The sequence below is a fragment of the Ixodes scapularis genome, unplaced genomic scaffold, assembly GCF_016920785.2.
Source record: "Ixodes scapularis isolate PalLabHiFi unplaced genomic scaffold, ASM1692078v2 PGA_scaffold12__126_contigs__length_90152505, whole genome shotgun sequence".
Lineage (NCBI taxonomy): Eukaryota > Metazoa > Arthropoda > Arachnida > Ixodida > Ixodidae > Ixodes > Ixodes scapularis.
Window position 1 is genome coordinate 41,935,653 of NW_024609838.1, and position 16,875 is coordinate 41,952,527.

The 16,875-nt window shown below is 43.5% G+C and overlaps 1 protein-coding gene across 1 annotated transcript in view; it reads left to right on the plus strand.

Annotated features, from left to right (window-relative positions):
* Positions 1 to 604: 604 nt before the first annotated feature.
* LOC8043850 (GTP-binding protein 2) overlaps positions 605 to 16,875 on the plus strand; it is a 37,338-nt gene continuing 21,067 nt past the window's right edge. The window contains exons 1-4 of the mRNA XM_029981344.3: positions 605 to 783; positions 8,034 to 8,221; positions 14,613 to 14,803; positions 16,206 to 16,360. Coding sequence (XP_029837204.1) covers positions 8,065 to 8,221; positions 14,613 to 14,803; positions 16,206 to 16,360 — 503 coding nt within the window. The 5' untranslated portion in view covers positions 605 to 783; positions 8,034 to 8,064. The remainder of the gene's footprint in view (positions 784 to 8,033; positions 8,222 to 14,612; positions 14,804 to 16,205; positions 16,361 to 16,875) is intronic.

A 16,875-nucleotide genomic window follows, 5' to 3' on the forward strand; every position in this document is an offset into this window, starting at 1 on the left:
ATTATTTATTTTATAAAGCATATAATATCGTACATAATTTACTGCAATATATGTAATTGTGATTATTTCATGTCCTTCCAACTACAATGTAATTATGTCGCAACTTGTGCAACGAGCAGCGTCATCCCATGCGACTAAAGTGATGCAATAGGAGAGCAACACACAATGACGCAAATCAATATTGCTGTGTCATCACGCAGCTATCGGGAGTCGGGCAATCTCTTCCATTGCTGCGTCGCGATGGCGAATGTGACTACATTACGGATAATTATTTCATCAGTGTTTAATATGAATTGGGCCGAAAACAAAATAATCCGAATAATGTGGGTTCCTTAGTGAGCAGTGCATGATTAGTCGAAAACGAAACAATTTGGCTCGGCACGCAGCAAAAAATCGCGTAAAAGTAGCTAAAAAGAAAAAAAAAAAGCTTCGGCAAATTTGCGAGGGACATTTGCGTGTAAACAAGAGTTGTTTTGGGAGAGATTTCAGGGCGGGGAAATATCCATGGCTTCATCAGCTTCGTGTTCGCGCGCCAACAAATCACGCCAACTTTCCCTTTCTTTTCTCCCTTTCTCACGCGACTCGATGCAGCGCGCGCATGCGCGGTGAAGCCCGCCGCCGCAGCTGATGTCAACATGGCGGAGGGTTTCGTGTGATCGACGTTTGCTCTCAGTTTACTTCGCTTTGTGATGCGTCCCCGTGTTGTTTTTCATCGTGTCCAGCGTCACAAGTGATCGCCCAAGCACTCAGAAATCCAAAGCTAGCAGACGACCCCAACGAACGGTGGGTTTTTGCCCCTGGTCACACATAAAGTGTTGCTGTCGTTTCCGTAAGCTTGAATATTATCCCCAAACAGTTGCTGTTTTTCGAAGGATCGAAGTTCTCGCTTTAAGAATATTCGGGAACCCTATTGTCGCATATTACTCGGTACCTTGATGCTTCCGAAAACTAATGCACACGGCAATATGGTGCGCAGAGAGCGTTTTAGTTTTGTAGAAAAGCGACATAAAACTCGCGCCTTCCGAAACTGGACTCCGTTTTGCATCGTGCACGTCAGATTTGACGTCAAGTTAACGAAACTACCTTTCTCGACGGCGAGATTTGTAGGAATGAAACGGCCGTGAAACGAAGTATCCCGGTGTGGTTATCTAAACATAACCTCGCGTACACAATTGGCAACGCTTGACGACTGCCTGTGCCATAGCATTCGAAACCAAGGTCGCTTTTCGAATAATTACGCGGCCTCACGGCATAGTCGAAATGATCGCACGCGCTTGTACGGCTTGAACGCGTGTCACCGCCAGCCGGTAGTCGCTTACGAGTTTATTAGATTGCCGGGCAGCCTGTCCGCCGCGTTGTTAAGCTTGCCTACGGTGAGCGAACCTGGCTGCTGTGCTATTTTTAGATCGTGCTAGCGATAGATACCCAGTGAGGCGGCGTTTTGTTTTCGCTGCACGGTTATGTAAATCGGCTCTAGGTATATAACGAAGGGATTATGGCGAAATACTGCTCGCCTTTGTTATATGTATTTTTTTTTATCGTGTTATGCTTTCCTGGGACCGGTTTTCCTGGGGGCTAGTGCTCCAGTTTTCACTCTTCGCGCGATGAGAAGGATATACAAAATAAAACTAAAATTTCCGTGACGGAGTAGACAGGAAGGATGTTGTGTTTGTGCGTTGATAAGGGGTTCAGTACCTGACACTGCAGGAACCCACTCGGAAACTTTACTACTTCCACATTTCGAGCGTCGTCAGGTTTTAAAACTTTGTGTTTGCCGGCGCGCACTCAGACTAGCTGTGTCAAAATTTGCTTGCGCCCGCAATATTTCACGAGGAGGATATGTGTGTATGTGTTCATAGAGACTTCTGTAGCTCACACTGCATGCTCCTCGCTTTCCTGCGTGGATGCTTGCTTTGAACGTTCAATCTTTAGTCTGAAATAAGTTTCCGAATTGATAATCGGTTTGTAAACAGTGCGTACCTGAATATCTAGATTGCACAGGAAGTGGCAATCAGGTGCATGTTGGGACATATTTCAGGCGCTTTTAAATTGGGGAACACAGATTCATCTGTAATCCAACAAAAGACTCTTGTTAAGTTTTGAATCTGAACTCACTGTCATTGTGATGACCTCATACATAAACATTAACAGTAGTTTGTCATAAGTAATACTGGAAGCAGTGATTATGATGTGCGACATAAAAAATTTGCAAGAATCAATGCGGACAAATTAGATAGCTGCACAAGTGCAGATAAACTTCACGAGATTGGTGAAGAGAGGAGAATGTACCTGAGCAGCAACAAAGCAGACAGCCCGCTTGGAATCCAAAAATAAAGGTGGAGCCGTTATGCAACAGTGAACGCTCTCTTTGTGTCGTCGGCTTGTTTTTGTTGGCACTTTTCTTGGCAGTAGTTTCAGGTAGGTAATCTCGACTTAGAAGCTTCGACTTGTTTATAGAAATAAAAGTGAAGAAAGGTCATTAAGTCCCCTCCTCCCGTATAAGAGTACCCCATAGAACAAATTTTGTATGATAAAACGGTTTTACTGGAGAGACCGATTAGATCAAGAGAGCTATGCACTTTGTGTAGGTGTCTTACTTTTCTTTTCCTGCTTTTTTTTGGCCCAGCTCCAAGCTGAAACGGGTTCAGTGATTACCGTTTCCCAGGGTGTGCTGTTTGAAAAGCGCTTGAAAAACAACAGAAATGTCTTGTGTGAGTCAAAGGGTCAAAAACAAGGAAGGGGAGGGAGGTGTTTTTGTTGCTAGTCTACTTTTTATTTTTTTTTTGTAGCATCAATACTGTTTGTCCCAATAAAATAAAAGGCAAGTTTTGTGCATAGCTTAAATGCTTCGCAAAATAGTTCTTATAGGAGACTTGCTTGTCAGAGAAAAATTATGGTTTTTGCATTTGAAACAATCCACCAGATAACGGGGAAGCTTTGTAGCGCTGTTTCAGGGCTACATACTTGTCTTGTTATAACTCTTAAAGCATTTTTTTTGTGTGTGTGTGTGTGGAAGACAATATATTAGTTAAGGGGGATCCATGGCCAAGTTTGTTAACGCTCCACAGCTTGGAGCATGTAAAGCAAAAGCTCGCGCTGCAGAACCACGAAATCCTAGGCTGAATCCGCATCCTTACCTGTTTCGATCTGGATGAGCATCACATCAACATGCATTTGTGCATGACTAATGCGAGGTACCTTGTTAAAGATCCAAGGCTTGCAGCTGTACTGCACAGGCTAAATTTCTCATCTACAGCAGTGACACCAGACATGCATTGAGGCTAAATTGCTTCTTGCTGTTTAAACAAACACATAACACAATTTACCTGCCAGTCCATTGCATGAAGGAGGAGGACAAAAGAGAGATACAAACCACAGATATAAAGTTCACCATCTTTTGTAGTGTTTTCTTTTTGTGTGTGTGTGTTTTAGATGTTGCTTTTTCATCTTAACGGACTCCACCATTATTTAAAATGTGTCTTTACATCAGTTGTTTGTTGTGCTATCAAGTGGCATTTGCACAAGGCATAAGCAACATACTATATATTCACGTGGATAGTAGTGATGTCTAGGGTGACCACCCGTCCCGCGACTCGTGGGACTTTCCCTCTTTGAGAGTCACATCCTGCGAGAAATTCACAAATCTTCAAAATGCCCCGCATTTCACACTGCCGTAAAATTCACTTTGCAACTCATGGTGCTGCCAAGCAGCGGGGCACGGGAAAGTGCGAAGGTCGCTGGTAATCGTGTGAATCAAAATTCACACGATTTGATTCACACGAATCAAAACAATCTAGGACAAAGAAGGATGACACACACAAAAGGCGCAACTAACAACTGGTTTATTTTTTTTTCTAAACAAGCATGGTTGAACGAAAACACGTTGAAAAGATAACAGAGGGACAGACATAATCAGATCTAACGCAGTCATACCAGTGTAAAAACGTCTCTTGTTCAGATCTCGTTGCTTCAGCAAATGCACATGTCCGCTACCTATAATGATCCGGCATCTTTTTTAGCAAGTCTATTTCTTCCTTGTTAAGAAAAAACCGACGGTTCACTAGCGCACATTCCATGCTTTCCTGATGTCATGAAAAAGGCCTCCATGATTTTTCGCTTCGTCCTTTCACTCAATCTTTGTAAAATAGACGTTGCTCCAAATAACGCATCGCAGTGGCATCTAGTACAATGTCCTGTGAGATTCCCTGGAGCTTGCAGCTGCTCACACGCATATTTGTGCACCCGTAGATTCTCATTTAAGCACCTGCCCATTTGCTCTATGTAAGATTTTCCGCATGATAAAGGTATTTTGTACACCATACCCTTAGCGCACTCTACAAACTGGCACCAGTGTCGTACTTGACACCTCACTTGACGCCCCTCATTATCTCCCGATTTAATGACCATGTGACACAACCCTTTAAAGGGGCCCTGCAATCATATTTAAAGGGACACTGACAGGGTATTTATGCTCGCCGAGGTTTTTAGTTTTACGTGACGTATGAGAGCTCAACTACCCAGAACAGAATTTGCGGCTCGAAATTCGGTTTCTTTCCGCCCGAAAACTGCCGATCAAGAACTGGCCGGTTCGAGTCTCGCTCACTCTCTTTTCCGCGGTCACGGGCCGTTTTCTAAGGTATCGATGCGACCACCAAATTTAATCAAAGTCGTGGGTCACTATTTGGGACTGATCAAAAGAATTGGTATTCATCCCGTACGACACGCCCGGCCACCAAGCCAATTTGCACGAAGACGTCGCCGAGCCGTCGCTCCCTTCTCGTGGCTGAAGACAACGCTCGCGCAAACGTCAAGCACGACGTGTCTACTTCGAGTTGAATATGCACGCGTACGATTTCTTTACTAGGTGCGAATGTCCCCAAAGCATGGTGCTTCCCGACTTCGACCCGGGAGTGCATTTGCTAGAGAAAAATCGACAGCAAACTTTCCAACTTACAGTTTACCGGCTGAATTATTACTAAGGAAAGAGATCCACCAGAAAAAGAGATGCCTCTGTAGCTCAGTGGGAAAGACGTCCGCTTCACACGCGGTAGGACCGGGTTCGATCCCCCTTGAAATTCTTTTTTTTTTTTTTCAAACATTTTCTGATATTTACATTTTTTTTTTTTTTTTTTTTACAATCATGACTGAAGAAAAACAAAAAAATAACAAACAAATGTTGTGGACGATACTTCGCTGAATTAAATGGTATGGGATTTCCGTTTTGACACCTGCGAACTCAATGTAATCACTTTCCACAAAATGCAAGGAGCATATAAATCAGGTAGCGTCCGCTTTCCGAGGTGCCCGTAAATGTTCTACAGGAATTGCGGCCAGCCATTGGTCCCGATCCCGTTGATCTTTCGGAAACTCTGTCGCACAATGCCACTTTTTTTCGGATGCAGGACATGTGAGCCAGCTCTTCACGCAACATGTTGGGTGTATTCTTTTCGGAGCCGATCATGGAAATTCACCACAAGCACTTGCTACTCATCTCCAACTCCTCAATGTACAAAACAACTCATCTTGGAGTACAGAACAACGGGCGGAACAAAATAACTGCAAAATAATCGCACGGCGAGCAGTTCCCGCCGCATGTCGTGTCGTCGGCGCCGCATGTCGTGTCGTCTACTACCGGAGAGGAGAAAAAAAAACAAAAAAAAACGCACGGTCGGGTGGAGCCACGTGACTTCTGCCACTCACTCTCTTCTCTCCACTTCTCCGACATCCGTCGGGTCTCGGTTTCGGTTTCGAGCAGTTGCGTCTTTTGGCTTTATTAAAAAAATACGCTACTGTGTTGCAAAATATTAATTGGGTAGTGCTCCGAGACCATAATAAAGCGCCTGGCGAAAAATAAAAAAATTTTTTTGTCAGTGTCCCTTTAAGCATCTGCCTTTTTTGCGGTTTCCATGTCTCTTGGGGTTTGGGCAAGCCAGCGGGCACGGAGAGAGTAAATAAATATCGGTGGCGTCATATTTTAACCGGACGATGCGGAAACCTCCTCCATCGACGAGGACGACTTGCCGTACCAAAAGCGCGCAAAATGTGATGTCTTCCTGGGCTTACTACTGGTCAGAGTCGCTGAAAGCTCCTTTTTAGTTGAAATACAAAATATAAGTGGCACGTATGGTTTCAGTTATTTATAAAAGTAGTTTTTGTTCATTATTTTAGATCAGATAAGAAACAAATGCAGTTCGTATAGTACGGAAACAAGAAATGACCCGTCTACATACACGCCACCAAGCGGTGGAAAAGGCGGCGCATACTGGAAAGGAGTAGTGGGATCAGGCGCCGACACGGAAAGGTCCCGTATGTACGCGGCGGCACTGCAGTCGTATGCACGGGAGGATCCGACCGGCTCCGAGCGTTCCGAAGGCCTTCGGCGAGAAGCTTTGTCTTGCGGTTTGGCCGTTCCGCGGTATGGCAGCACAAAGTGGCTCACATTCTGAACTGATCTTTACCCCATGTCTGCTGTCGTTTGTGGCCAATAAAGTGTCATGCTGAATTAGTATTTGATGGCGCAGCATATGCAATGAGAGCCGCTCTGGCTGCCCGCTGCATACAGCCTATCCAGAACATGCTTTAGTGGCGCCCTCTCGCGTCGTCGACACGGAGTGCGGCAGCCGTGAGTGCTCGATAAGCTCACTAGTCCTCCTCTAGTTCACGGCCACTCTCAAGCAACCAAGGACATCATGAGGGAGGTTATTTTTTGCTTGTTTTTGTAATTTTAATTTGCCAATAACTTTTAAAGGAATTTCGAGAAAAGAAAAGTGTCGCTAAGTTACTACGTTCAATGCGCTCAGGTTCGGTGCAAATTAAAAACCAGTAAAAAAGTCCTTGCAGGGCCCCTTTTAGCTTAAAAGGCCCCTGAAAAAAAAAATATATATATATATATTTTTTAAGTTTGAATTGGACGTGCAAATCAAAAAATTAATTTTACATGAAAAAAAAAATGTTTTTAGAGTAATATTGGTGGTGCGAGACACGATTTTGTCGGCAGCCACCTCGTTTCCACTTGTTTTTTCTTGGAATTTCGGGCGCGTGGAGGGGAGGTGGATTGGCTTCGCCTTCACGACCGATATGGTAATTCCGGAATGACCCGTGATTTCTTGCACTTCGCGCGCGCGCGCAGAATTTCAAATAAATCTTTCGTCATCAAACTCTAAAATAAAGTTTTCTTTCACGTAAAATTTATTTTTCGACGCGCATGTCCCAGTCAAACTGTTTAAAAAAAACTTTTTTTTTCTTTTCAGGGGTTCTTTAAGAGGGACAGATAACGCCACACGGATGCCGTGTTTTGATGCTATCTTTTTTAGCCTGTGTGAAATGTTGTGGATGTAAGGCAGAACTACCACGGATTTCTTTTCCACCGACCGATCCCTGGTTTTGTAGCTGCCTTTCAGTTCTTTTAGACATTTTTCAAGAACCGTCACCAGTTGTGTTTTTGAATACCCACTTGCTTCTACACGGTCAATCTGTTATCTCAGGCTACCATTCACCCTGGGGGGCATGCTTTTTTTTGTGTGTGTGTTTATTTTGTGAGATACATACCCTATATAAGTACTTAAAGAAGAAAAAAAATTGGAAAAGTTTATTGTAATATTTTCTAGATAGCCCACTTCTAGTAATTGTAGGGCCGTGGCCAAATATTGACCGCGGCAGAAATGGTGTTACTTAACCAAGACGGGAAATAAGTGAATATTGTTGATTGACCTGGAAAAGCAGTTGTCTTTGGTTCATTGCCCCCTCCCTACAATGACAAGTTTCGTAGGTCACATAACCTAAAACTAGCATTTTTTTTTACTTTTCTTAATTGCACGTTGAGCATTCGCTCATTCCTTATTTTTGCCCGATTTGCTCTTGATTTTTGGTGGGCTATCTTTTGGGACAGTACGACAGCATTTTTGAGCGCAGCCAGTAAAATTGAATACTTATAATAAACAGAATTAAAACACGGAGGACTTTCAGAGACAACCACAATCAGTAAAATTGGTCCGTCGTAATTTCGATCAAACCCAATTGCTACCTGCCTGCAGTGAACTGCCATTGGCCGCGCGGCCCGACGCCATGGAGTCCCTGTTTGGACCGGACTCCGGTTCGGAGGACTTGTGGCTCCCTCCCGAGGCTGCTGAGGGCAACGTGGAGTACAAGCTGAAGCTGGTCAGCCCTTCGCAGAGCCGCCTCGAACACCTCGTAACGCAAATGAAGTGGAGGTTACGTGAAGGTAAGTCACCTTCCTAGCCATCGTCGAGCTTTGTGTACTCTGCATGTTGAGAGGGCTTCGTTCCAAGCATCGATGCATGCCTCGATTTTCACAACAACCTGTCAGTAAAAATAGAGCCACTAAAATAAGCTGTGCTATGATTCTTAGATAAACAACTTACTGGTTCGGAGACTTCGACAGTTTCCGAACCAGTAAGGAGAGCAACCAGCTGCGGGTAATCAGTAAGCCGCGGCTGGCTGCCGTCGACAGTGATGCCCGGCCCACAGACTGTTTCCGGTAGACACGTCGGCGCAGAAGAAAGTGCTGTAAAGAAACGACGCCGCGACGCTTTCTTAATGCTTCATGTTCGTTCCAGTCCTTATTCCTCCGATAGTTGCTTGTCGTATTTATTGCACATTGTCATCGCCGCCATCTCCATTCTCGGTCCCCTGTTTCATGTCTCTTCATCTACGTTCAAATTATTCTGCGTTCTCTCGTGTGTAACGTGCCTAGTGTCCCGTGTCATAAGTGTCACGTAGTGTCATCATCGATCAAACTGTTGTCGTTAGTCTTCTGCCCTCTGCAAACATGCCACTGTTCCTGTGCGCTTTGATTTATGTCCGGTGAGTTTTCTGGGCTACAATTATTGCATGCCATAATTAGCTAAATAAATTATGCATAATGCCACTTAGCTAAATAGATAATAAATTCGACTATAAATTGAACCGCATTACTCGCGAGTCTTGTCATTTGCACATAAGTTTTCTACTAATACACCTTAGTTTATTTTTTTAAAAATTTGATTCCACTTTGATTTCTCGTATTTAAATGCGTATATGGGTCCATTGGTACTTTTTTTCCCCATTTATATCTACTCGTTTGTCTTCTGGCCCTCAAGTCTGCAACAGACACCTAATTCGGCCCCTTAGTCCTAAAGTTTGGAGACCAGGCGGAAATCGAGGGACCACGTTTTTGGCCGTGTTACGGACACCGTGTCCTAGGTCTCGAGGTATAGATGACGTTTCCAGTCGTTCATCGATGGGTCCGTGGGGTTTTTACGAAAGAGCAGACACATCCAGTGACTTTCTCCACAGTGGGTTTTCCGAGCTCACGTCCGTCCGTCAAGCTCTCCGAGCGATCTGTCGGCAGCGCATCTGGCGCTTCAATTTGGCTCTGAAGAAAACTTTCCCATAGCTTAATATATATATAATGGGAAGAATGCAAAACAGAAGATGGACGGGGCTATTTCCCAAGTGGCGGCAGGCGTGACTGCACTTTAAAGTGATACCACTTTAGCCATCTTGAGTCTTAAAATCGTTGTTGCCTGTTGTCCAAAGCTTTATCTGAAATTGCAGGAAACAGTCTTCCATCCTTGAGAAATGTTCAGAAAGTCCGCGACGAAGCAGAACAATGTCGCCCGAGCTTCCTGTTGCCGTATCAAGCTCAGAAAGTTATATTTTTTAGTGGTAGCTGTCGCCAATTGCACCCGCTCTGACTAAGCAACAAAAAGGCGGTGGGCGTAAAAATTTCAGAAAGTGCAATGCTGCTTACTTAGCTGCTGTAGGTTCGCCAATTGAGAAAGAAAATGAAATGCCGAGTCTACAGCAACCGAGAAAATATTTGCAACCTAAATTTCTGCTTTTTTTCTCGCACAAAAACCGGCGGTCGAAAGTCCTGGGTCGTGTGTGATGACGGCACAGACCCCTGAATGTTTTAGAAGCCGTCCGAGGTTCCTTCATCGATAGAAATAACAGAAGTCGAGAGCAGTGAAATGACGCATGGTACTTGCAGTGTCGCGGAAAAGGTTACCTTTGGCCTGGGTCCCCTCATCTCGTGTAGAAGATTGTGATATATTTTGTAAGAAAGAGTGTTTAAATGTTTTTTAGATTAAGGGGTGTTTACAATCACCTAAACATGCCACTAATGCCCCAAACTCCTGCGAGTTCTAAAACCGGAGCTACTCCTAACCTGACCATGTGCTTGCTGTGCTGACACTGTGCTTACTATCCCCATTAAGCGCAGACCGCATGGCGCATTTTTGCTCGCGATTCAGTTGCGTCAGCGTCAAACTGACGTCATTTCCTGCGCGCGTTTTCGCGGAAGCATTGGTTTCTAGCCGACCCAGAAGAAGACGCGCGCGCCGAGGCGTTGAAGCCGCTCTCGCCCTATGTGGGTCGGTCGAACTATCACGTGATCCTGCACAGTACGCTGTTTCGTATTCTGCACATTTCAAAGTGTTGAAAAGCGTTTTTATTTTCCATATAAAAATCGAAAAGGTGTTTCTTTTGACGCACAAACCCGTTTTATTTACCTATTTGTTCATTTAATTCTCATTTTGTAGTATTTGCGTCAACATTTACATCGCGTGTTCAGAATTCTGTTATCTGGCAACGTTGATAACTTGTGGCCGGTGGTGCTTGGCTTTGTCTGCATACGGGTGCCCCCGCGTCAGCTTCCGCACGAGCGTTCATAGCACGTCGCGTTTTCGCGTGCAGAAAAACGCGCCATGCAGTCTGTGCTTTGGGGTGGTTAACAGCGTGCACAAACTTTTACCCTTTTTTTTTTCTCCATTCCTTTTAAACCCCTCTCCTAACCATGAGTTTAGTTGCTTGTTAGAGATTCTTGCTTGGTCTAAATCATTCCACGGTCCTTCTAATGGTCACACAAATGTGTACTTCGATAGTATGAGATGTAAACCCTCCAGATTTTCACGCCTTTGATTCGAGCAAACATCAGGGGTTTTAGATTGCATCATTTTGGTCATGACTGCCATTGCCAAGCTAAGCTAAGCTGGTGGTAAAGTTCCGTGGCTTAATCCGTTGCTAGGACCTAACTACGGCTGGATGAAGGAGTTATGTCACGGGAGTCCTTTGTGTGCGTCAAGGGCGAGACTACCTGTGCCAGTGAGATCTTGCCCAGGGAGTTGGCAGCTCGTAAACATCTCTTGGCACCCTTCGAGCTGTTGCAGCAGAGTATAAAACGGAGACGTGGAATGTGGGAGCCCACACACAGGGCAAGGAACGGCGTCCCTGCCAAGTGGCCCGCATCAATTCAGTTGGCACGCCGTTCAAAGAGTTCTGGTTTTGTTGTTTTCTTTGGGGAGAGTTATTTCTTCGATAGTTCAAAGGGTTTGTTCCATCTTTGGAGTGTGTACACCGTTTGCTGCATTTAAATGTTGATAGTAACAAATATTGATGATTACAACATTACATTTTATGCAATTTAATATTTTCTTTTTATAGTGCATTTGTTTTTATTAGTAAGGCCTGTTCACACTCTTGCGACCTCTTAGAACTGGGTGTTTTGAAACCTCTTACAACGAGAGGACACTCCGGCACCATCTATTGGGTAGCAGTGTTAACTTGGCGATCTGGCACATTTTCTATTTCTCTCGCGCATTATCCTTTCTTTCTTGGCTCAAAAAACTTTTGTCAACATTATAAACGAGCCTTTCTTATAGGTATTAGGCACATTTGACCTCGGAAATCCCGCAAAACCTTCGCTCTTGTGAAATGCAGTCCCAGGGTCACTGCATAGATGGTGCTAGTGTGTTCTTGTCTTAAGAAATTTCAAGAGGTTTCAACAGGTCTCGTCTCTCTCGGTCATACTCGGTTGCAAGAGTGTGAACGAACCTTTAGAAGGGTTTGTTGTATCTTTAAAGTGTGTATGCCATCTGTTGCATTTAAAGGATAATTTCACTAAGAATGAACAATTGGGGCAATATTTTTGATGCAGTTTTTAGGAGTTTTGGTTAACTGACACTTGTTAATTTGGAAGCTTTGGGTAGGACGCCCAGCAAAAGACTGAGCATGCGTGTTCACACTGGTGCTTGAACCTACCCTTAGTTTTTCTTTTGTGCTATATAGTTGAATAGATTGTACAATGTAGGCATAAATTTCTCTCGAATAGGTCCTCAGGTTTTGTGATTTCATAGCTATCTCGGGGTATTGGATGCAGGATTGTTTATTATTTTATGGTTTATCAGGACTGTTGAGAGAGTTTGCAAACTCCTGCGATATGTCTCCCCCCTACCAGTCCTTTCTGAAGAATTTAATTCCCTTTCCTCGGAGCAGAGAGCTTCACCTCCTCTCCCTTCTTTTGCTCCTTTGCTACCCTTATAGCTTGGGAGGGGAGGGTGCTAAGAGGATTGTCTTCCCCGCAGAAAACGGGCTGTGTGCTAGTCTTTAAGCCTGTTCCAAGAAAAGGCCTTGTTATTACCTAATTTTGAATAGCCGATACTATACCCATTAAATTACATCATTGAAAGACATTACATACTGCTTTGCCTTGTCATGGAACTTTTGCATGTTAACTTTCTTTTGAGATTTCCATAATTGTAACTTGTTCCCAAAATTGGTTAATATTAAGGTTTTTAGTTGTAGTAATTTTTAGATTTAAGCAAAAATAAAGCAAGCCCGAAATTGACAGATTTTTTTTTAATTCTAAAATTGTTAAATCTGGGCTGAATATTATTTTGATGCATTGGTAAATTAAGGGGAAAGACAGACAAAGTCTAATTGATTGTTAACATTGAATTTTATTTCTGGTATCAAATGTATTTTGTGCTTATATTGATGTAAGCACTAGTGTGGTGATATCAGCTTTCTGTGGGTGTGCTATCAGAAAGCATAAAGTATAATCAAACTAAGACGGATAGCTTGTTTTTCTTCTCTTCCACCTTGTTTTGACTTGGAGCCTTTTTTAGTCACTTTTTTCATAAATTTCAGGGACTTGAGTTGCAACCATATTGACAAAGAAGCAAGAATTGCCATTTTTACCTTTGTGGAATACATGTCAACTTACCACATCATTTTCCTCCACAGGGGCAAATTTCAGATGAAAACAAAGTGTTTCCTTGAGTGGTCTACACCATTGTTGCCAATTTATTGTTTTTCCCCACTAGATTTAGTTGTATTCTATGCTCTTCTAGTGGCTGAAAATTCCATCTAGGTGCTAGCGGAAAACTTTTTTCTTTTAGTGATACCTACTTTTAGTGACTTTTTTACTTTTACTTTTAGTGATACCTAGCTACTTTTAGTGACTACTTTTAGTGATACCTAGCAGATTTCATAGCTCTTTCACAGAAATGCTTTCGTTAAAACATGAAGTATATTCATTGTAATTAAGTGTGGTTCTTTTAACTAAATTAGCAAGCTCAGATAATAAAAGTAAATGTTTCATTGAGTGAGAGCTTAGTTGTACCGAATTTTTTCATTAATTTTGAAAATGCCCATGCTGTCGTGACTACATGAAGGCAACAAGCGTGAGAAATGCTCTGGCGATTATGTATTTTTAGACATAGACAATGGGCCTTTAGTAGAAAACAACACATGCACCCAAGAGTGAAACCCAAACAATCTTGCTGATATTGTATTAAATTGCATGTGTGAAAGGCGATATGTTAATAACCATGTTTATAAAAAATAAAACCACCATTGAATTTTTTTTGCTTCAGAATGAATGAATAAAGGAAAGAAGATAACAATTTTGAGGTTGATTGTTTATCATAGTTCTGTTGCTGGGTTTACAAAGGACACAATGAAAGATTAACAATATCTTTCCAGTAAATCATTTATATAAACCATATTTCCCAGTCAATGAAATTAAATTAAAAAAACAATGAAATTAAATTGTAATTTTTTAAACCCGATACACCAAATATATTAATACTTTTTATTTTAAGAGAATCATAGGAAATGTCGAAAAGTAAGAGCAAACAGAATAATGTACACAATTACATAAGTCAAAAAGTTTTTGGTAGTTTTGTTTTTTACGAATATAAAGCTATTGTATGCATTTCATTGTGGAAAATGAAAATACAAATGTAACACTAGTGTTTTAACTAAAATAATCCATTCCTTCTTTTTTATTTTTAAGTTTTGTGTATAGATTGTTTGCCCAAAATGAAAAATCTACCTGTGTTCACCCCAAATCTAGCCTGTTTTAGACATCCGACTAGCAGGAAATTTATTTGAGAGATGGCACACTGGTCCACATTCAGTGTATAGTCTCTGCCTGTGCATGGTCCACAGGTAAAGAATTCTCATACACAGCTCACTTTGACAAGTGCCTACTTCATAAGTCCAGAAAGAAGCTTGTAGTATCATACATAAACAATCATTAACATACTCTTTCATTCACAAAATTCGTCACGTCCCATCATTCAAAGACCTCAACAAAGCAAATTCTCGTGTAGTCCACATCTTTCTATAGTCCATAAAATATGGTATAACCCTTGAAAATAAACACTGAAAGTATGAAGTTTAGTCAGCCCATAGAAAAAAAAGCTGAGACTGCAAAGAAAGCACAGTGGTCTTCCTGGTCTGGGCTTTGTCTTTGAGAGGAAAGCTCAGCAGCTTTCCTGTATCTCCAACACCTCGTAGGATTAACTTCTGCAAACGCTTTTCCACAGGACAAGGGGAAGCCATCTACGAGATTGGAGTGGAGGACGGTGGCCTGCTGGTGGGGCTCAGCCCCCAGGAGATGAAGGCCTCCCTGGGGACGCTCTACCGGATGGCCGACAAGCTCGGCGCCACGCTCACCGTCCTCAGGGAACGCACGGTCAGCCGTTCAGGGGATCAGCCTCCCCGCAAGGCAGCCGAGGCACGTTCTCTTACCAAGTTCTACTTACAACGAGGTTCCTTGAGAACGGCAAATGGTGGCTGTTTAGCTTATATTGAAGTCACTGGGTCCTGAGAAAGTAGCGCCAAGCTCCCCGTGTGGTCGGCATATTGATCCATGGAATGAGCAGTTTCTTTTTCACCTCCTTTCTTGGTGAGCCAATCCCAATTCACGGCAATGTGTTGTTTTATAAAGGCATCTTTTGAATACCGAGATTTTCTTATCCGCGCACCGGCAAAACAAGCGCACATCTTTGAAATCGCCACCACGTGCAGCTTAGGTGCTTGGCGGCCATGAAAAATAATTTTCTTATCCTGAAATTTGAGAAAACAACAATTTGGCGGCAATGAAAAATAATTTTCCTATCCTGAAATTTGAGAGAACAACAACACTACTGTAAGAGATCTGTATAGATAATCATTGTTGATAAGTGGACTGCTTGAACAGTGACAGTGGGCGCTCATACTGGCGAGGAACGCTTTTGGTGTGGCGATGCTTCATGGCGATCTTGGCGTGACTCGTTCAGAATGACTCTTTCAAGGCTTCGAAAATTTGAATGGACCGAAATGGCGATTGTCGTGGCAACTGAGACCGATCATCCAATCACCTTGCGGGATTTGGCTGTCTGTATGTTAGTATCTGCTTGTGTTCGGCTAGCAGGCGGGGAAGATGACTTTGGCTTAAGCATGGTCTTTAGATACATCTAACTCAAAGCAAAGCTGGCACGTGTGTCAATAAAGCAACATATTAAATGCAAATGCACAAACGGTAACGCACGCCCGACTGGAGATAACGAGGCAGGCGAGCCGAAATGCTGCAGGCATTCTTTGATGGCGGGAGAAGCAAGTTAAGGAGAAGAGCAAAAGTGGAGAGGGGCGCGCAACATAAGCGCCACGTGCGCGCACCAGCCGACGGTCATTGGCTTTTGAAGTCTCGCAAAACGGCAGAACGCGGACGTTAGAGCTTCTCGGGGTAGTCGCCAACGATTGGAGACGCGGGAAAGGAAAGCTGCTTTCTGGCAAGAGCAAAATTGCCACGATCAAGTGAGCAATTACGGTACACTGCGGGCTTGACGTTTCTTCGTCCTTTGCTTTGATTTCGCAAATTTAGCGCCGTGGAGGAACCGCAGTTAGCGTTTTGTTCATACTTGGAGATTGAATTCGGCATGGAAACTTTGCAGGCGGATACTTTGCACTGTATGCAACCCAAATCTGATTTTTGAATAGCCGAAAATATAGCATTTTGTTTTTTACCATCTCAAGACCCGCGTATCCCCTTAAATGATATACGCGAGCAGTTAGTTAAAGCGTGTAGAGTTTATATCAAGTTACGTATCGTGGTGCTAAAAAGTAGTCGTACGAGCTCATTTTGAATATCCGTTCAGGTACTGGTGCGGAAGGTGCCGGAAGACCAGCAGACGATTGAGATCCGGGTGGCCGTGCTGGGCAACGTAGACGTGGGCAAGAGCACCGTCCTCGGGGTCCTCACTCAGGGAGAACTGGACAACGGCCGGGGGAGCGCCAGGCTCAACCTCTTCAGGTGGGGACGCGTGGAGTCGCGGTGCTGCTATGATGCTCACAATGCCTCTTTGACCGGTGCATCTAGCCTCCTGTTCCGCCCATGCATCGAGTGTGGTTCTGAAGTTGCAGCCAATGACGTCACAAAAGCCGGTGTGTCACGCTGCCAGATGTCGGCTTGTAGCTCTCTTCTGTGAGATGATTGCTGCATGAGTGGGATCCTAGCAGTTTGTCTTGGAAGTTCTGGAAAAAAAATTGGCAGTGACCTTTATCTTCAAAGTTTTATAAGGCTTCAAATGCAGAGAATTGCTGTGTCATGTGACATATATTTTCTTGCTAAGCTTAGTGGGGAGATTGAATGGTTGTGTAGTACGCGCGACGTTGGGTCACATGACGTCAATTTCCCCCGCCAAATTTAGCGGGGAAGCTGGATCAGTGTTTGAGTCACGAGACGTGAATTTAGCGGTGAAACTGAATTTTTGTTTTGGCCACAAGACGTGAATGTTTGTGTTAAATTTAGCAGAGTAAACTGAGTTG